At 40.3% G+C, this 21,944-nt stretch overlaps 1 protein-coding gene across 2 annotated transcripts in view; it reads left to right on the top strand.

Moving 5' to 3' along the window:
• The window catches only part of LOC122864017 (cadherin-22-like), a 164,341-nt gene that overhangs the window by 74,241 nt on the left and 68,156 nt on the right, over positions 1 to 21,944 (top strand). For both annotated transcript variants that reach the window (XM_044171013.1, XM_044171021.1), the window contains 2 exons: positions 7,363 to 8,494; positions 18,485 to 18,779. In XM_044171013.1, coding sequence (XP_044026948.1) covers positions 8,264 to 8,494; positions 18,485 to 18,779 — 526 coding nt within the window. In that variant the 5' untranslated portion in view covers positions 7,363 to 8,263. The remainder of the gene's footprint in view (positions 1 to 7,362; positions 8,495 to 18,484; positions 18,780 to 21,944) is intronic.

The raw sequence follows: 21,944 nt of genomic DNA, 5'->3' as shown, positions 1-21,944 counted from the left end.
AGAACTCAATATCTAATTCATCACCACATAAAATAGCACTGTCCACCTTTGTTGTTATGATAAAAACACAAACAACATTAGACCATATTAAATATAATATTAGCTTCTCAGTCCATAAAAGCATCCTTACTTCCAAGCTGAAAAAAGATACAGAGACAAAAATATGTATTTGAGATAAAGTGTGTAAAAATGGCAGCTAGATATTTTTGTCATAATCCACCTGTTTGCCTATGGCTGCTTTGAAGCTAGTTTTGTAAAGACCATTGCTTTTGCTGCCTCGCTCAGCTCCGTCTTTATGCTGCTTCTCTCTTTCAAAGGCACTGTCATTATAAGCAATGTGCAACAACCGTTATGAGGCTTCATTTGCAAAGCTACATTAACCTTACGTAACCATAGTCAACATTAGCCTATTACAGCTAAATACAATAAACAGTTAGCCCATTACTGTGTTGAGCAACTACAATCTCCAAGATATCCAGTGTAATGTGATGAAACCAGTAATTAACAGTATGTAAATAATGAAAATTTCCTTACATACTATATACACTAAAGGATGACAGTTACAACACACAAAATGACCACACAAATATGGCCGCCATCAGATGCACTCTACGCTAATTAAAGCTGGAGTGCGGGACTTTTACATATAAATGAATGTCTGTTACATTCAAGCACTTGCCAAACAAGATCACATAAATCCCTCTGTATTTCGCAGTATATCGGAGTTTTTAAATGTGGTGTCTGTGGTGACATTCATGTGCTGGTGCACCGGTAATGATGGGCTTTACGCTAACCAGCAATGATTGGTTTGTCAGAGCAGAAGCAGGAAGCAACCCAGAGCCATGTAGAGAGCTGCCCGTTCCGCAAAAAAAAAAGGTCTATTGGAGAGAATGTTTATTATTGAGCATTGTTTATTGTTTATTATGATTGTATAGTTTGTGTTAATATGCTTTGGCAACGTTGTATTGTATGCAGTCATGCCAATAAAGCCACTTTAACTGAAACTGAACGGAGATGACGCAACTCACTCTCTACATGGCTCTGGAGCAACCATAGTGACGGAGTAGGCTACAGCAACTAGGAGTAAAACCTAAGAAGCGTCCAAGAAAAGTGTCTGATGCTCTAGATAAAAAAAGAAACTCAGCATTCAGAGGAAGGCTTACAGTCAAAAAAAGAAAGCGATCGACAGCAAGGACAAACACGGGTAACCATTGAGAGAAGGGACTGAGGTCAAGTTACTGCTCTTGGACAGGTTAGTAAAATATCTGGAGTAGGCTATGTAGCATTATATTTATGCTACCTGAATAATGGACTAATAAAGTTACTTACTGTGTCCTCTCCTATAGAATTTACTCAAAAGTTACCTATGACAATTCCAGCACTGAAACAAAAATAAGACACTAAGTCCAGTCAATGCAACGAGTAAACACACGAAGGGAGTGAGAGTTATCACCAGAGCTAATTTCTTAAAGAAAATGCAAATCCTCCTTACAATTAATCACATCATCACACAAACTGTGTGCACTTCAGCAGAATATGAATATATGGGTGCATGACAGCCACCCCTTCTACCACACAAAACCAACAAAATGGAATAAGCCTACATGTCACACACACACACACACACACACACACACATACATACAGCACACACACAGCCAACATCAGCAACATGTGCATATTAATGACAGTTTTCCCAAATAAACCGTAACATACAAAATTATTTTGAAAAGAAATAACATATTTAAAAAAAATAGAAAATACAACAATTTGAATTTGCAAGTCCCTCCCCAGTGCTTAAAAAATTATTTGACGTGCCTCCCCCATTTTGCACCCCCCCACACCCCTCATAAATAATGTCAGTCAGTAACGCAGTCACAGTCCCTTGGCCAAACATAATTACTGAGTAAATCACCAACAAAATGATAAAGAACAACTTACTTTACATCATGTTAAATCTTGACAATGACATCATTGCTTGCATTGATTACATGTTGAGCAGGAGCTTGGCAGACTCTCTCATAGTAATAATGATATCATTATATCATTATACTAGTAATATTAATAATGGTTATATTCCTTTTTATTTGACTACTTATTTAGGCAATTTTGACTACAGCACTAGACAATATTTTTTATTTGATTTTATATTATTGCTATGCATTTATTTATTTAGTTATTTATATTTTTGGTCAGAGCAGTATGTCAGCCAAAGAGGGCAAAAGGCCACTGATTTGAACCACTATAGCCATGTACTTTGCATGTCCCTGGTCAAATGCATTTTAACACACACATACACACACACACACTGCTACATAGCGTGCTAGCATGCCTGTGAATGTTTGTGCATGTGTGAGATTGTGTGTCAGAGACAGAGAGGGCTATCTGCTGGCCATTGGTCCCATGCCTATCAGTTTTCAGTGATCAGTCTTGCCTGGCTGTCGTCTGTCCACTGCCAGCTGTCAAAAGGCTTGCTTTGGGCATGCCCACTGATGAGAGGCTGCAGCCATGCTCTAGAATCAATCCAGCACTCTAATAGGTCACGTATGGCTGCACAGTGCTTGCCAAAATCTTTGGATTGGCGAATGAATAGAGGAGGGAGTGGAAAGATATAGAGGAAAGAGAGAGAAACAAAGGGGGAGACAGATATGTCAGCCATATTTTTTATCATCAACAACAAGTTTTGCTGGCCACTGCTAGAAAATAAGGGGTAGTAACTGACATGCCACTAATTTGCCTCTGCTAGTGACGGCTTCTGACTCCACTGTAGCGATGGCCAAGTTTGAGTAAACCCAGAAAACACTAACATAAAACTCTCTTTCTCTTTCTCTGTCTCTGTCTCCCCTTCTAACTCATTAGAGTTTCCTACTTTTAGGCCTAATTATGAGTAAATGTGTACACACTTAATGAAATTCCCTAAGTGGGGAGGCAGAACAGAAGGAGAAAGAGATTCATTGGAGGAGTGTGGATTTTGTTTTTAGATACCAAGCAGTTGGTGCTCAGCAAATGTTTCAGTTTGCAAAGCAACTTCTGGGCCATTGGTGCACACAGAAAAATATTTGAAACAAATGCTCTAATTAAACATATTCAAACTGCCTGCTGCACTTTTAAGGCATCTACTGTAAGGGAACAGGGAAAGTGTAGATAGGCAAAAACAAATTAATTCTATCCTCCCAATGCTGTTTGCCTTTGAGGCACAGAGGAATAAACTGTATGTTTTTATTTCTTTGAAGTTATCACTCCACAGCTCAAACATATCTAATTGGAAACTTGAAAATAAATATTTTTGATCAATTTAAGTCAAGCAAGGGAGTAGTTTTCAATCTTTTTTTGGAATTGACTGTCATTCAAAGTGCAACAGGAGATTCACTCTGTTTTATCTCACTAAAGGTATATGTGATACATTTTTCATAGTAAAATATAAACCTTTAATTTGAACTTGTGGTGTAGATGACTGACAATATTATGAAGCATTTAGTTTAAGTTACAATCCTTCAGAACTGTCTATTCTGATCTATTGCATACTAAATAGGGAATGGGTGCAAAATTGTACTGGCTTGCAAGAAATTAAGCATTATTTGGATATAATTTACAGAAATCCATGTGTGTTTCTCAAGCCACAGTGATCTGCAAGCACCAGGGAGATCACTAGGCACCTGCTTGTTTATTGTCAAAGTTCAGACCTGAAATAGAACTGTGTTAAAAACCCACGAGGGGCCGAAATTGGTGTGGGCATGTTGCTATAGGTAGCAGTGAGAAAATCAAATAAGATCCAGTCCAATCAGAATCCAAGAATCTGCACAACAGTTTATAACCCTATGAGGACTTTACATCTCGGGTAAGTTATCATGGCAGCAATAGTTTTTTTATTCCATCCATCTCTTCTTGATGATTGCAAAGGGAAACAGTAGAATTAGCACAATGCTACACTGTTCACACACAAGGCAGTCTACCTGGAAACTGCATGTATTTGATTGGCCAGTGCAGTGTGTTACCTAATGATGCTTCATTGCATTGTGGAATAAGAAAAACTATCTGAGCTTGGGTGGCAGTTCAAGAGCATGCAGGAATGCCCCAGCGCTACCATCAGTAGCCATTCCACCAAAGAGGAGGTGGTCCTCCTCTGCTGACTGGGGATAACAGAAAGAGGCACACACTCTGGCCTAGCCACTCCTTGTACCTGAGCAGATGGTGGAGGAGCAGGACATATCGGCAAGAGATTACTTACCCCAGGGTCCTCTGCATCTCTGGTGGGAGGCAATGCAGCGGACAGACAGGCAGTTATATGACAATAGGATGGTGTGTTTATGACTTTTGCAGACAGTCAGCCACAACCTTGGCTCACAGCGACACAAAAATGTTGGAACTTACTCTTTAACATCACATTAGGGGTGGCCTGGGTGCAGAGGGACACAGTTCTGCCTCAGCAGAGAATGATAATAGTGTGTCATCTCCACTGCCAGGCAGCATGGATTGGCCATCATCCTCTGCAGGGGCAAGTGGTGGATCTTAGAGAGGGGCACAGGGCACAGTCAGAAGAGCCCGGTCACATTCTGCCTCACTGCTGTCAGACCAAAGCTCCATGTGAGGAGAATGCTGGAAAATAGGCCTATCCCTGCCAACAAGCCCACTCCTACTGTTAGTAGATGCAAGCAGCAGCATGCTCAGTGCTGAGGCACACAGTGCACCACTGGTGTTGGTCTGCCATGCCAATCAGTCCAGGGCACAAAGGGGAGAGTCTATCTGTGTCGAGAGACAAAGTTATCCTTGACTGCTGAATTGTCTCTCTGGAGTTCAGTGTTGTTATGTCTAGTCCTAAAGGAAAGTGTGTGCGAAATGGAGTCTGAACAGCCATTTTCTGCCTCCAAGGGCTGTTGGCAGGCTCATCATTGACTGGCTGACCACGAATTTGCGAATTTTAGTTAATGGTTCCTGTGGTCAGGTTTGGCCATGACGTGGTCAGAGGGTCCTGTTAATGGGGTGCATCTTTGTGACATTCAACCAATGATTATTGTGCAAACCACGCCACAAAGTTTTTGCGGCTGTTACAGTAAAAAGGGCACTCCACCAAGTAAATTTTTTTGTCTCAAGGAATCCGACAAAACTGTTAAAAAGTTGTATAATGTCTTTCCAAAGGAACACATAATGCTAGTTATGTCATCAGGGTTATCTCATGCTGGGCTAGGAGACTAATTGGTTTTTTTATTGGAAAGCCTGAGTTACAACCTTGGGGCATGGCATTTGAAAGACTTGGGTGGTCTAATGAAAGATGTTGCATCATGGGACTGTTGGATTCAGTTTTTTGGAGCTTGACCCATGTCATGGTCTAAAAGTCAAGATATCTCAGCCTCTTTTTTAATTTCTTTTTTTAGTCCACCACTTTGGTCTGTACTGAAATATCTATATATAATATGAAACTTATGAATTATGAATTGCCCTTAAATTTTATTGAAACCATTCATCGTCCCTAGAAGATGAAGTCTACTGACTTTGGTGATCCTCTGACTTTTCCTGTGGCGCCACCATCAAGTTGACATTTTTGATTTTTAGTGAAATATATAAACAACTATTGGGTGGATTGCTTTGAAATTTGCACACATTCTAGTCCCCCTCAGGATACCTGCTAAACTAATGACATTCCCATTAGCCTCAGTTGTACTTTGAGTTTAATACTAATTAAAATGTTAACTTGCGAACACGTTAAACTGAGATGGTGAACATGGTTAAATATATATATGCTTAACATCAGCGTGTTAGCATTGCCATTGTCAGTATGTTAGCATGCTAATATTAGTATTTAGCTCAAAGCACTGCTGTGCCTAAGTACAGCTTCACAGAGCCTCTAGCATAGCTGTAGACTCTCACAAGTCTGTCTCTTGCAAGTCCCCCAACTTGTGCAATACTGGAGCACCATTCAAGATTAGTATTAATCACCTTACAAGTGTCACATTATATGTGATTGCTGCATGCACATTAACCCCTGCATTACACGACTGAATACACTGTATGTATGATAACATCACCAATGTGTAATTATATGTGCAAATCCCCATAGTTCCTCCGTTAACAACACCAACTGTACCAACTGAACAAAGAGGTCTAAGCTGTTCTAAGTTGATCTTAAACTGTTTGTTCTGGAGATTGGACACCCCCTGAGCAGTTGGTTTCCAATACCACAGACATTGCCTTGACCAACAGTCTGAGACGGAATTATTTCCGGAAGCTCCAAGCTCCTACCGGGCAGGAGGAGAGTGAGATTAGAAGTCCTCTCCCAGCCAGGAGAAATACAATAGGTTAAACCACCTGCTGGCCTTTTTTTAGACTGGTGTTGCAATCTTCCTTTCTTCAGGTCTTAAGGCCAGAGACATACTAAATGTTATTGTTCCTCCTTTTTTTGTCATCTGCCTTTTGTTCAGACTGTTTCAAAGAGACCATTAATCACACCCACAGCCACACACAACACAACACAGTCTGTCTGGTTCCCTCTTTTAGTCTTTCACTCATTATTAAATTTTTCTGTCTTTCTTTTACCCCCCACACCCCACCTGTCTCTCCGTCTCTGCTCCGTCAGCTCTGTCTAACCCCTGTGCATGTTTCACAACAGCCGAGGACCGTATCTGCTCCCCGCCTGCCACTTTCCAATGTTTGTCTGAAGTATTAGGGGGTTGTTGCCTCATTGGATAGAATTAATTGATTAATACTTTTATCCAATTAGTGCTCCCTCATGCAATTAATCAGCTGGCTGATGTTAGGGCCGCTCCATCAGTCGGACAAAAGGCAGACAGATGCTTTGGGTCTGGTGTGTGATGAACAATGACCTCTCTCTCTTTCTTCCACCACTCTCTCTCTCCCTCTCTCTCTCCTTTCTATTTTCCACACACCTGGTTTCCTGTCGTCTTTTCACTGTTCTGCCATCGCTCTCCAGCTCACAGCACATTGTTAGAATGCTTGCTGAACACAAGAATGGCTGGTGGAAAACAGTTTCTTCCAGATCTAATCCTAACAAAACCAACACATTATGGCGTTTTATTGCTCAGAACACACATAGGTAACAGAAAGGCAAGATGACCAGAAAGGTGGTGTTAGAGGAATTTAGATTATTTTTCTTTATTTCTTATTTACAAATTACACATTTAGTAATATTCATGCTATAGGGAATAAACAAAAAAATATAGAACATACAGTATTTGTTCTGAACAATTTAAAAAAGCTATAAAAAAAGTCAATGTTGAAAAAATTATGTCATTCTAAACACTGACTTTGATGCTCAAAAGTACCTTTAAAAGTACCAAGTGGAAAACATTTCCAGATTCAGCCCAAATTGCAATTATGATAACAGAAAATTTCTTTTCTATCTTACAGGTTTGTTCTTTTCCTGCCTTTGATTCACTGATGGAGTTGTCATGATGGCCAAAGAAATACAGTAGGACCTTTGAAGAATACACTTTCCAAACCACTGGATTGTTCTGGAGGGAAAAGCCACCGAAGATCAAACACAATCACCAACAGTAAAATCAGTTGGCCTTTTCTCAGTCCAAGGATTCTGCTTTAGGAGGCAAAAATAGTCATGACTTTTTAAAGAAATGGACTACAGAAGAGCTTTCTTTGCAAAAAAGTTATATAGAGTAATTTTTGTACAGCTTTGTGTTAAACCACCTGAAACATGCACCAACCACTGAAGTGACATGGCTATAAGTGAAAACGGAAGCACTGCAAGCAGTAAAAACGACAAAATCAAGACTGGATGGAAACCATCACTCTTCAAGGCGTGTTCCTCAATGCAATTGTATCCCTGTTTCCTTTTAGTTTCCCCACTGATCATTGAGCCAATCTAGTAACATCTGTTGTTGTTCAAAATTTCAGCTTGAAAGACATTTTCCAAAGTCTGTTTGTTTCACTACTTTAGGTCATAATTTAAAAAAAATATCAGAGTCTCTATAAAGTGGGGCCGATACTATAAAAGAATCAGAATGACCGACCATGTTACAGTACAAACAGGTACTCTGCAGGTGGTAGGAATCCAATATGCTCCATGACCTGCTCTGTATTCAGCAGATAACTTGAGATGTATTTGTGATCCCATGGATTAACTTTCAAGTTCTCACAAAAAGACCTTTTAAGTTTGCCGTGGTGGAGTTTTATTTGGTATAAAACTACAACCGAAAAACTCTTCCTATCTGCATGTATCTTTTATATTACATGTAGACCCAGGTCGGATATCTTTCTCTTTTTTTTTTCTTTTCCTTTTTTTAAAAGAATCAAAATGGCTCCTTCTTGGACTTCAGGAGCTTGGACACTGTTGGCAGCATTGGGGCTTCTAAACAGCTGTAGTTTTGGCTGGTGTGAGGCCTCAAGGACTAGTGGTTCGACCTCAGGAGGGAGTAGACAGGAGGAAGGACCTTCGTCACTTGAACGAGTTAAGAGAGGATGGGTGTGGAACCAGTTTTTTGTGGTGGAGGAGTACACAGGCACAGAGCCGCTATACGTAGGAAAGGTAAGATATCTAATTTTATGATGTAAATACATATTTTTCCTCTTACTTATGGTGCTATTTTTCCATCTAGATTGTTTTGGTGTGAGTTGCCGAATTTTGGAGATATCAGCCGTAGAGATGTCTGCCTTTTTTGAATATAATGGAACTATAAGGCACCCGGCTTGTGGTGCTCAAAGCGCCAAAAAATACATTTGAAAAACTCAACAGCAATGTCTATTTCCCGACATCATGACCCAGTTACTCAAGATAATCTAGAGATTTGTTGTGAGCAGTTTCATGTAGGAACTATTTTCTTTCTACCGGTAGTCTTTTGAAAAGAAAAATCATTAAAAGCAAGACTGCCTCAGGATGTAGTTAAGATTCAGTCAAGACCAACGTAAGACTAAAGGCGGGTTCACCAGTCTTGTTTAGGCTGGTTGAACCGAACCCTGAAGCGTTTACCCCCTTGGAGTGGCTTGTTTGGGTCGGTGTGAATGCTGTACTTTGGTGCAGACCAAACAACCGTTCTCCAGTCCACTTCGAAGGGGTGGTCCTGGACCATTGTCAATTGAACTCTGGAGTGGTTCATTTCTGGTGTGTCATTTTATTGGTTTAAAAACTTTTTGGTTTTGGTGACTAGTGAACTAGTGGTGCGTTTGCTACCAAAATGATAAAACTTTGTGATTTTTGCATGTTTGCAATTGTGGCCCACATACCTCACTGGTCCACTTTGCATGGCAAATGCAAACAAGTCGTGGTAGGATCTCATCAGAACCAGTCATCTTCTGTGATAAGACCGTCTGATGGCGGAGCTTCTTCCTCAAAATGCCTGCATTATTCAATTATTTAATAATGTCTAATAATCTGTCTTACGAGACGTTCAAATGCGCGGTCCTATAAAGTCTGCTGACATGGGCTCCAGATCAACATCAACATGAAGAGAACCTGACGGTGCTCCATGATGTACAATATCCACGGGTTTGAAGGGGTTTGTTGTTTGTTGTGAACGCAAACCGGACCAGTTCGAAAATTGAAACAATATATCATCCTCGCATTGGTTCGATTCAGGGACTGGATCTTTAGGTGTGAACCTGACCTAACACTGTCCTTACTAGACAACATTAAAAGGATTTCATATGACAAATTTTCACGTTGTAGTAAAATTTGTGCAGATATTTCCATGCTTTTGTCATCAGGATAAATACATTATTAGTAAGAGGCTTGCCCATCACATCAGCTCCACGTACCAGCAGACATTTTTCTAATGAGCAGAATTAAAGTCCAGATCAGTGCCTCCAAAGTGAAAACTGTTCTTGTCCTTGAGGAGTTTCACTTTCAAGCAATGACTGAAGTCATCCACTATCTAATTAAAACACATAGTAATTCTGTTTTATTTAATTTGTTTGGCAAATAAACAGATGGAACTTTTATTAGAGCCCAGGAACAATTTTAACTCAAGAGCTGTGCCTGCCTTTCCACCAGAGGAACCAGGATGGAACCAAATGTAGTTCCTTTGCCATAGTTCCTGGATCACAAAAAGTCTCTGCTCTGGAGGAAATACTTTCTGATCGCCCAGGAACTATCAGGGTGGATTTTACAGTTCACTGGTCAAACACGTCTCCTGGTGTACAACTTCATTCACACAGTAAGAAAAGCAACAACAGACTGAACGAGACAAACAAAACATAATTTTCTACTTGTTGCATTGCAGTTACCTACAAAAGCAGAAATAACAGACTACACTCAGCAGATCATAGCTACTTTGGAGGCAGGCGCTCAGGAGTTTTTAGACTCCTTTTCCACCTTTGCATGTCTTCTTTGCATTCGGCCATTACATCCAGTCTGTGTTGTTATTTTGCTGTGTGTGAAAACTGCGTCTCAAACAAAACCGTTTTCAATCTGTTATCAGATTAATTTGTTGAATCTTCACAGTTTTTCAGATGCGGTGGAAACAGAATGCACAAAAGAGACTCTAGTTCCTATTTTATTCAACAGTGGCTTTACGGCAACATTACTCAGTGATGAGAGCCTCAGCGATGCCCTTCTCTTTAATGTTGAGGACAATGTCTTGACACCAGACATATGATTATTGAATGTTATTTTTCTAATGTAATTATAGATAATGTGCATATGTCAGATCAAATCTGTTTGCTATCATCTCCGTGCCATGCGTACATTCGCGAATATTTCTGCCTTCTTTTTTCCCCTCTTCTCATACACATCCCATTCATCAGCTGCTTCTCAAGTGAGTTGATGAGAGTGGACAGCATGTACATTCAAATGCCTTACATAGGACGTGATATGAAAAGAAGGAATATTAGTGTAGACAGCATGAGACTAAGTCACACACATCAATCATGTGACCTTGTTTCTAATCATTTAGACATGGAAATTGACCAGCTAATATTGTATCTGCATATAGTGATTTCTCTATTCTTATAAATTAATGGAGATGTTCTCTGCTGCAGGGTTGGGAGTTACAGAACAATTATCCTTGGGCCATTATGTGTCTGCCATTGTGATCGTGCTGCATTCCTGCTGGCAATACCAACAACAAGGCCAACAGGCAGCACTGTCTGTCTGTTGGGGGACAGAGAGATAGAAGAGAGAAATTGAGCGATACATGAGGAAAGGAACGAAGGAAGAGGGAAGGCTGCAAAGGGAGACTGAGATAGAAGATACTTCATATACTGACTTGTGATTCATTACAGGACAGGGTGCCAGAGAAGGCAGGGAACTGATATAAAAGAGCTGAGAGAAGCTCGAGGGAGTGACACAGCAGGAGGCGAAGAGAGATGATTTTATTAATAAATTTATCTAAAGGTATTGCACTTCATGTGACGGGCACTAGCCAGTGCTATCAGTGCTATTAATGGTGTGTGTGAGTGTGGACTTTCTGTTCTGTCTGTGTGTGTAACTCTCTGTTACACACTCACACACTGGATGGACTATACTGATTAAATTAAAGTGTTGATACCAAAAATCCAGCAGAGGATTAAAGTGAGAGTGGGGAGTGTGCCTCTGTACTGAATAATTACAGCAAGCTTTCTTTTTCATATTACTTTACCCCCAACTCAGCAAACGTGCCAAGCTTGCTCTGTCTCATACTGTGGCTGCCACTATTCTGCTAATGAAATCAGATTTACCAATAAAATGGTCACTCACATGACATTAAACTGACATCTTTGGTCAGTACATTTAAGTAATAAATCCTTTTGGACTTAAATGATACAAATTTTAACTACTTTTAAAAAATATTGCTGTAATGAAAGGAAGTGTACTTTTGTAAGAGACAGAGTTGCTCTTGAGCTCAGATAATCCTGAATGGCTGTTGTTAAAGGAAGTAAAAGAGGCAAAAATGACACATTCTTCTTCGCCTCTGTCATGTTTCTTTCTCCTGTATTTTGACAAAAGCTGTCAGATATAAGTCATTGTGAGGATGTGTGTGTGTGTGTGTGTGTGTGTGTGTGTGTGAGAGAGAGAGAAAGAGAGAGAGAGAGTTGTGTAGCCTGTGTGAAACCAAAAGTCAACGTTGACTTATTTAAAGTTTTAAGTTACATAACGTTACATGTGTTTGTTGCCTAAACCTAACCAAACTGCGACCGCTTCATAACGACTTACATCACATGACTTACTTAACGTACTTAAGGTCCGGTACGCCTGTCACTGTTTCCTTCACTGCGAGTCAAAAACAGCAGATTGCTAGAATAAATAAATAAAAGAGGAGTGAAATAGGAGAAAACTGTGGAAGCTTTCATCTGTTTCATATTTTTCTGATTCTAAACAGTGTTGCTTCTGTGCCACATGATCCCAGAGTAGTCTTGGGTGGCATAATTTTAATGCCGTATGTGAGTTTATGAATGAGATGAAAAAGTGTTTGGCCATCCGCGCAGTCAATCAAACAACAGAAAATTGCACGTACTGTGCCTGTTAAAGCAATTCTCCTCGTCATAATGATCCAAGCTGTAATTAGTCAAATCTAGGTCCAACTGCAATAGTATCACAAGGCTGTCATCAGAAAGGAACAAAACAGTTTAAGATTGGAAGAATGGAAAAAACAGAAACTGTGGTGCTGTTGGACATGGCATTTTATTGAACCACATTTCCCATTTTGGAGGACAAGTAAGCCTTTTGTTTACGCTGCTTTCTCATCTTTTGAAATTATATTACGGACAACACATTAAGTGTCCCACCAGGGAAACTAACACTCTGGACCAATGTTATACTGTATTAAAGGACGCCTAACGCTCTGTCCCCCGTGCAGCTTTAGGATTCTCTGATCACTGTCTGGTTCATCTTCTTCCGACATACAGGCAGAAACTGAAATCTGCTAAGCCTGTGGTCAGAACTGTGAGGAGATGGACCAACGAGGCAATGCTGGAATTACATGCCTGCTTTGACTGCACTGATAGGAGTGTTTCTGAGGCTGCAGCCACAGACCTGGATGAACTCTCTGACACTGTGACATCTTACACCAGTTTTTGTGAGGACATGTGTGCGCCAACTAAAACCTTCTGCACATACAACAATAAACCCTGGTTTACAGCAAAACTCAGGCAGCTTCGTCAGGCCAAGGAGGAGGCCTACAGAAGTGGGGATAGAATCCTGTACAGCCAGGCCAGAAAAACGCTGACGAAGGAGATCAGGGTAGCCAAGAGGAGTTACACTGAGAAGTTGGTAAACAGGTTTTCATCCAACGACCCTGCGTCAGTGTGGTGAGGCCTGAAGGAAATAACTAGCTACAGGAAACCACCCCCCCACACTCTGGCGAATCACTGACTGGCTGATGAACTGAATGTGTTTTACTGTAGGTTTGACATGCCCACATTCACACCCCTCACCTGCTCCAACATCAAACATCCACCTACACTCCCTGCCACTCCCAGGGAGCTGGCTCTTTCAGAGACAGAAGATCAGGAAGGCACCAGGACCAGACGGTGTGTCACCCTCCTGCCTGAAAGTCTGTGCTGATCAGCTGGCCCCCATCTTCACACAGTTCTTCAACAGAGAAGTCATATTTACATATCATCTGTTTCTGTGAATGTACATAGAGAGCAATGAAAAACCGGAGTAAAATTCCTTGTATGTGTACACATGCGTGGCCAATAAAACTGATTCTGATTCTTTGTTTGATGTTTTAAATACTGTTATTTCCATCTTATGTCGCTCTTTTCTCTTCTATCTCTGTATTTTCTCCCTCTATCTTTTGTATAAGCTTCTCTAGGTCTGCCTCCCATCCCGCCGCATCCCATTGCCTCCTCATTTTAATTTCACTTCTCCCTCTGACTCTTTTTTTTCCCCTTCCACTATGCTGCCATTTACTCTCCCCTCAATTCTCTGGCTCTGTTTCCCATGCTCTGTACCCTTCCTTCCCCATAGCTGTCTCCACCTAGGCTGTCTCTGATACAGTCACCTTGTTAACACTTTGAAGCTGTTAAGATCAGAGCGCTTGACAAGCTGCAGTGAAATGTGGCAGGCCTACTCCTGATTACACAGACTTAAATATAAGACAGCCAATTTGCTCCCGCTTTGAAACCCTCAATAAACCAAGGATTCAGTGCAGCCCACGTTCTGTTATCTCCACCGGAAATGTAAAATCGTGCTCCCCAAGTGTCTTGCTATTCTATCCTACTCTATTTTTTTCTTCTGTCATATGATTGTGGTTATTATATAGTGCATTTACTTGTGCTTAGAAGCCTGTAAACATTTTAAATTAAAATTCACGAGCTTGGTATAAGAATATGTGGGACTTGGGCAGATGTTTTAAGTTTCTAAAAGTTATGTCTTTCCAGTAGCAAATTATCACTAACCACTCATTTATTTAGACTGAGTTTGTGCTTTAACATACTTTTAATGTACAAAAGAGCTGACTACCAAACAAGAAAGAAACTTTCCATCACTGCATGTGAGTCATATGTCATCCCTTTCAGCAGGTTAGCCTACAGTGACAGCTAGACTCTTTGTTATGACCCAAAGGTGAACCTGACAGGGCATCAGCAACCTCACTCTCCCCTGAGTCACCCCACAGCCCTCCACTGTAAACCCTAAGGCTAACTACTACTTGCATAAAGTTTAACTGAAATCCAGACAATGAATAAAAACTGCTAAGCTACAGTGACAAATACATATTTTATGTAAGTTTATTTTTTTATCAATCTTATCTACAATATGTTACTACTATATTCTTATGCCATATGTATGTTGAGAGCGTTATTGGTCGCCATAATCATTCTTTCCATCCTCTACATCTCTTTGTAGTAAGAAAATCCATATTCTCGTCCTGTGCAAAAAATGCTTTTCAAAGTTAATCTGAAGCTTATATGAGGCTTCAGCAGTCAACAGCCAAATTAAGGTGGCATGATTGTTTCAACCAATGACTATTTTGATGTGCACATGGGCATATGAGTATTGTGTTAATTATATGTACTAAACTTTAAAAGGTAACTTAATCCTTTAACTGAAACAATTTCTATAGTTGTTTTATATCATTAATTATTTGTAACAAAACAGTGACAACCACGACGAATGTGGTGGGCTAAAACTTGAGCCCTGCTTTTTTAATACCATATAGTGGTTTACATTTTAGCAAATTGGAACTATTAAAAGTATGCTAATTAGCTACTGGCATATTCCTGTTTCATTTTGTGTAAGCCACACCAATAAAAAATATGTGTATCGTGTGTATGTTCAGATTTGACTTAGTTATGACTCTGAGGAGGACTATGAAAGTTGTGGCAGTCATGCACTAAAGGTTTTTAAGTACCTTAATTGCCTCCATGAGCTGTGTCACACCCTGTGCTGCAGCTCCAGCTGCTGACTGTGTTGATAACTGGGCCAAATCAGTGGCCAAACAACAATAACTAACTTCCCATTGTTTTTAGAACATCAGCATTCACCTGCCCCTTTCACTTTACACAGTATCTTTGCCTCACATCTCTCCCTCCCTGCAACTCTCCCACATGCCTCACAGTTTGAAAACCCCTGGGTTAGCATAATGACACACGTAGACCCAAGAAATCCTTCTCAAAATGTGTTAATGTCAAAATTGTTCATAGAATTTAATGAACTGTTATGATCAATGGAAATGCTATAATATCTGACTGATACAACACACTGTGTTTCATGTATTTCACAAAATGCAGAAAATCCATACTGTACCATCCAATTCTGAATGCATACTCCTTCATATATTTGTAAGATGTGCTCTCCTGCCTTTAAATGTAAATACATTATGTCTGCATTTATCGAAAAGTAATATTTCACCAAAAAAATGTGCTCTGAGTAAAAACTCTGCAGTCTTGAAAGGTGGTTATAAAATGTAGTTTCCTCACAGACTGCACTTCAGTGGCAGGGATCCGCTTGAATTCAGCCTGGATTTCAATGGTGACTCATTTTCGCTGTCATAAGAGTATCACTATTGGAATCGGTTGTATCTAAACTCAAGCTGACCAAAGCTGCTGTTCTCTGTCAATAAGGAAACTACAAACCTTCTATGACCACCTTTCTAGGCTGCAGGGGGGCTTATCAAAAGATAGATTTTGTGTGGAGTATCGATTTAATATTGTTATATTGTTTGAGTGTTTTTGTAGCTCTGCTTGTATATGTTTTTAGTTTTTATGCCCTTCTCTCAATACTAATGACCCGGCCAATGAAAATCTTACACACCAAGCCGAAACACCACCCCTGGTCAAGCAAAAAGGGGTACTGTTTTACCACCATCATATAATGACCATACATATAATGCATAATTTAAAACACAAAGAGCTCAGAAGATTTGACCAATGAAGCAGCTATGATTCTTGCTCAGCGGTAGTGGAGAGTTTTTTTCTTCTCATGTAAATTTGTTTATGGCAAGTTTGCACTCCTGGCTATTTTTTGCTAAGCGAGTGACGTCCTGGCTCTGACCTTTAGTTTGTAGAGAATAACTTAGCTAAGCGTAGTGTGTGTGTTTTTCAAGCTGTCAACTTGAATCACTCCAGTGAAGATAGACTGACAGACGGATGGGTATATCCAGCCTGAGGGGGGAGTAATAGCATCATCCCAGCAGAATTCACTATGTATGTATGTGAGTGTGTGTGTGTGTGTGTGTGTGTGTGTGTGTGTGTGTGTGTGTGTGTGTGTGTGTGTGTGTGTGTGTGTGTGTGTGTGTGTGTGTATGTGAGTGTGTGTTTGTGTGTATGTGTGCAAGCACGCACAGTAGGTAGGTGTGTGTGGCTGGGTGTGCACATGTACAGTAGGTAGTAACTTACATGTGTGGTGCCAGCATTTGTGCAATTGAATTAACACACAATGACAACATTTCACACTCATTCTTGTCTGCAGAATCTAATTCAGAAATACAGAGGGAGGGTAAGAGAGAGTATCTATCTATATCCAGCAGCGCACGACTATGCACACTTTTATTGGATAGTTCTCACAGTTTGGACCAATGAAACTTCTTTTATTATAACTGAAATATTGATACCACCAAAGTATCCGGCAGTATATTTTCTCTGACTGTTCATGTATTTGTCTTCAGGATGATTCAGAATGGTGAGAAAAGGCAAAAACAGATAGATAAAAAGGGAGGGGAAAAAGGATGAGGGAAGCAATATCAAGAAACTGGCTTGCATTATTCCACGGTTTTACGACAAATACTTAATGAAAACCCCCGCGAGGGTGATAGAAGGCTGTATTTAATTAAGCCTTTATAAAATATTAACCAGGGAGGCCAGGGCGATTTCCCCTCTCCCCTGGTCTGCTCAGTAGATTGAACCACAGTTACCCTGCTTAGACAGCTCTGAATTATAATTTCAGATAGAAGGTGAGAGAGAGAGAGAGAGAGAGAGAGAGAGAGAGAGAGAGGGAGAAAGAGAGAGAGAGAGTGCGCAGGTCTAGTGCTCACTAAAGAGCCAAAGGGGAGGTTGGGATGGGGGACCGATGCTGCTCCTATCGCTGCCTCTGGAATGTCTTCTAATCACATTAGGGGGGAACTATAGCTCTGATTTATAAGGGCTCTTTTAAGTTCACTTTTCAGCCCCAGCACCTCCATGTCTCTACCTTTTAACAATCTTTGAAATGACTTTGATCTCCTAGTTTGGGCGTCACATCCTGTGAAGGGCACAATGTGCAGAAAAGGTGTAAATCATCACTACAACTGTGGTGTCTTTTTTTCACGACAACGATGATGGCAAGTCTGTGGGGAGCTCTGAGTAGGCCTTAAACCGCAGTTGCTACTGGGAAATAAGATAAGGGAATGGATGGAAGAAATTTATTTTGGTCACAGCTGATGGCCATAATCGATCAATCAATTACACTCATCATCAATTACACAAACCATCAGTATTCACAGCGGCTGAAACTAAATAGAAAATTTCATGCAAAATGTGTGACATAATAATCTCAAGTCAGAGGTCCACATACTAGTTTTTCTGAACTTTCAACAGCATTAACAGTTCAATGAATGGAGCTGGCTCAGGTGTCATCAAGTGTGGAATGTCATGTAACAAGTGGTGATATAATAAGGAAAGCTTGTAACCCATGATCGCTCTCCGGCCATTGACTGGCTCCTGGTCAATGACTTTGACCCCTTCCCATTCGATGCTGACCAGTTGTGAGGGGTTCATAGACAGCTTGTGCTGTCTGTTTCATAATGTTCATAAGAAATTTTTTGGTCACTACTTAGCCTACCTTTAAATGTATGCCAACAAAACAGTACTTGAATTCATACTATAGAGCCGATTTTGTAGTGCAAGATCAGATATTATAAGGAAAACAAATGAAATACATTGTTTATGAACAATTGACAGTATCAGCTCTTCCTCATTATGTTGATAAAAAACATAATCTGGGCAGAATCACTGTACGTTTCTAACAAAATGTATTTGCTGTTGCAAATTAGTATCATATAAACGTAATTTCTAGGAGTAAGGGTTGCCAGGGTGTTACATTGAAATATAATAAAATAAACTATATATAGAGGGTGCCTCCTTGAACTTGCTGTCCTCACGTTTATTTTCTATCAATTTTTAGATCCATACAGACTCTGACGAAGGTGAGGGCAACATCAAGTACACTATCTCTGGAGAAGGGGCGGGCTCCATCTTCATCATTGATGAGCTAACAGGAGACATCCATGCCACAGAGAGACTGGACCGAGAAGAGAAGGCCTTTTACACACTTCGGGCTCAGGCCCGGGATCGGCTCTCCAACGACCCTCTGGAACCAGAGTCAGAATTTGTCATCAAGGTCCAGGATATCAACGACAGTGAGCCCAAGTTCTTGGAGGGTCCCTATATCGGCAGCGTGGCAGAGCTGTCACCCATAGGTAAGGCGAGAAACATTTTTTGCAGTCAGACAGGGACCATCTGGATAGCTGTTTCAAGCTTTGAGCTCAGGATAGCCCAAAGGTGCACATACTGTACAGAATTACCAGTTATATTACATCTATTTCCATGAGGCATAAGTAGGGTCTGTAACATAATGCTTTGTCCTGGGCTTGGGGAAGCTAGATAGTGCCAAGAAGAGCAATATTCTAAAATTCTCCCCCATTGTGGAGATGGAAATAGGAAAAAGCAGACAGGAGATGTTAGATGAAAATAGATGTGGAGTCAGTGAATTCATTGTGGATGAGAAGGAAGTTGAATGGTGACATGGACATTTGAGGAGGATCCCCACATGAACTGTATCAGAGCTATGACCTGAAGTTAGGAATGAGATGGAAAATGAAGGAGATGGTGCAAGAATATAAAGAAAGGAGATATGAATTACATTACTCTTGTTCTGACACACTGTTATGAGGCAAATGATGAAGGGGGGAATAAGGAGGAAAAGGGAGCAGAGGAGAGGTGCTTCAGAAGAGTAGATAATAATGAGGGTATACCACATTTTCATGGAGGCTTTTGACATTATAACCACAATGCTTTTAATCTTGGCAATGTTTTTATTGTGAGCAACAGTATTAGTGGCACCCCATGGCTGCTTAAAATTCTCAGCGAAATGGAAAAGACAGGTGAATGAGGCTGTCAAGGGCTTCATTAGCATGGTATTAATGTCAAAGACGCAGCTGATGTATAATAAACAAAATTATGTTTGGCTGCCAAGCGATATCACAATACCATGCTCAGAATGTTGTGTGTGATACTGGTATGTGCATGTGTGTTTGTACATATGCAGTAGAGGTGGGGGTGCTTCTTGTTTGAGTGACTCCAGGAGTGGTGCAAAATGGAATGGCTCTTCCCTGTTCAAGCCTGATTGGAATTAATTCCTGCTTCCTCAGCATGATCCAAACCATGGGCATTTCTGCCTACAGTGCTCTCTTAAACTGAATGGGGTGTGTGTGCATGTGTGTGTGACTGAGTGAGAGAGAGAGAGGCAGAGAGAGAGTGAGGGACAGAGCAATTGAAAGGTAGCAAAAAACAGGAGAGAGATGAAGAAAATTTAAATGATAGATTGATAGATAGAGATTTAGAAAAAGATGCAAAACGTTGCGAGGAAAATTATTTCTTCAAGGAGATAAATTGAGTCCATGCTCAGTTAATGTTAGTTAATATAATCTGAATGATCACGACCCTTCCACTTTGGCTGCTCACCCTTGTTCGACCCTGTCACACCTCAGTCAAATTAAGCACTAAATGAGTGTGCAGTTATGTTTTAAACATCATTGTAGAGCACCAGCCCTAATGAGGTAACAGCTACTGCTTAGTCAAGCATTCTCCTGCCCTGTCCCTGTTTCTTTTCTTTCCGCTATTCTCCTGTTGAACATCAGCTAAGGCTGATCAGGTCACAAGCACAATGACAATAACTGAAGGGAGTGAAAAGGAAAAAAAGGTGTCGGAACAGACCAGTGTGCCTGCCACATGTCACTTACCAGCTTATGGGCTTTTGTTGGACATTGCCCTCCTACCGCATGTTTGAAGCATAGCTCAATAAGACGGAGGATATCACTTGTCTTCAAGTTTAATTTACTATCAAAGGATATTCCTTGCCATATTCTATGATTTTCTTATTGTCAACAAATACCAAACCAACAAGAACTGATGCTACTGACAAGAACTGCTCTTGTAACCAAAGCCTCATATAGCTTATTCCTCATTGCCGTAAACCTCTATTGTTGTCCACAAACTACTAACAGTTACACTGGATGACATGTTCCTTTATTACAATGAACATGGGCACTGTAGTTTATTTTGGGTTAATTCCACATATGCTCTCCTGCTGCCATAAATACTGTATTAAATGTGTATTAATCCATGGCTAAAAATAAAATAATCCCCAACAAATGTACTATTTACTCTTCTCTCTACTACTGAGTAACAGGACTGTAGACAGGGAAGGTAAGTCACAAAGTATGAGAGACAGATTAAATGCATTGTTGGTTTTGTCTTTTCATTGTATTTATTTAGGAAACTATGGAAACACCAGCCTTATCCTTCAAAACAGCATGTTTTTCTAAAGATTTAATATTTAGTTTGTTTTCTTAATATGTCCTTTTTTTCTGTCTCAACACCATCCACAATTTGTTTTAATTTGTTCCAGCTGTAAGTAGCTCCTCAATTTCTTTTGTGCATTGCATTGTTGGATAATAGTGTCCATTAACACCACAAAAAATAATGAGATTTTATATGCATACTGACATCTTCAATAGTGTATACTTGATTTTGTCACTTTTTCTGTGAACACACTTTATACTCAAAACCTGGTTAGAATAGGTACTTCTTTATGTAATTTGGACACAGCCCCTGTGAGCTGAAGCAGGATTGCATTTGATGTGGTGATGGAAGCAGTGATATGATATGTTTTACGGCCAGCCATACAGCAAACTGCCTTGGAAAACGTGAGGCCATAATAGTAAGCAATCAGTAGTCAGCTGCCTGAGGCATATACATTTTTACCTATCACTCCTGTCATGTCTCCCAGTGCACGTCTTTGTCATAGCTTTACAGCCTCCGACCTCTGCCTCCTCCCTCTTTTTGCAGAGGCTTCCTGTCTGTCTGTCTGTCTGCCTGCTCAGCATCTGCTACCAAAAATAATACTTGTGTACATAGTCTGTTTGTTTTTCAGGGTTAGTTAACTCTAAAAAGGAGAAGAGAGGGCAAATAAAATAGGAGTGGCAAAGATGATGATGAAGTGTGAGGGCCTGAGCCCCGTGTTGTCCTTTGGAAAATGTGCTGCTAATGAAATTGCAGTCTTAAATCAAATTTGCAGTGCATTGGTGATTGAATGTTGCTTTGATAACCATGCATGTCTTTATGTTGGGACAGAAAAGGAGACATGGATGGAGTCACTCTGCAGAATGCTAGCAGTGTCCCCTGACTCGTGATGATTAAGACTGTGAAAAATTGATTTAATACAGTGTCTTGGTAGAGGACATCCTTGACTGAACACAACCAAAAAGAAACTGACTAGAAAATGTGGCTTAGGGACTACTTTTATTAATAATTACAGCCTGAATAAATATGTGTTCAATTTCTGTATTATACAGATTCAAAAT

This window comes from Siniperca chuatsi, linkage group LG2, assembly GCF_020085105.1.
Source record: "Siniperca chuatsi isolate FFG_IHB_CAS linkage group LG2, ASM2008510v1, whole genome shotgun sequence".
Lineage (NCBI taxonomy): Eukaryota > Metazoa > Chordata > Actinopteri > Centrarchiformes > Sinipercidae > Siniperca > Siniperca chuatsi.
Note: the sequence above shows the minus strand (reverse complement) of the source record. Positions and strands in the feature narration are given on the sequence as shown.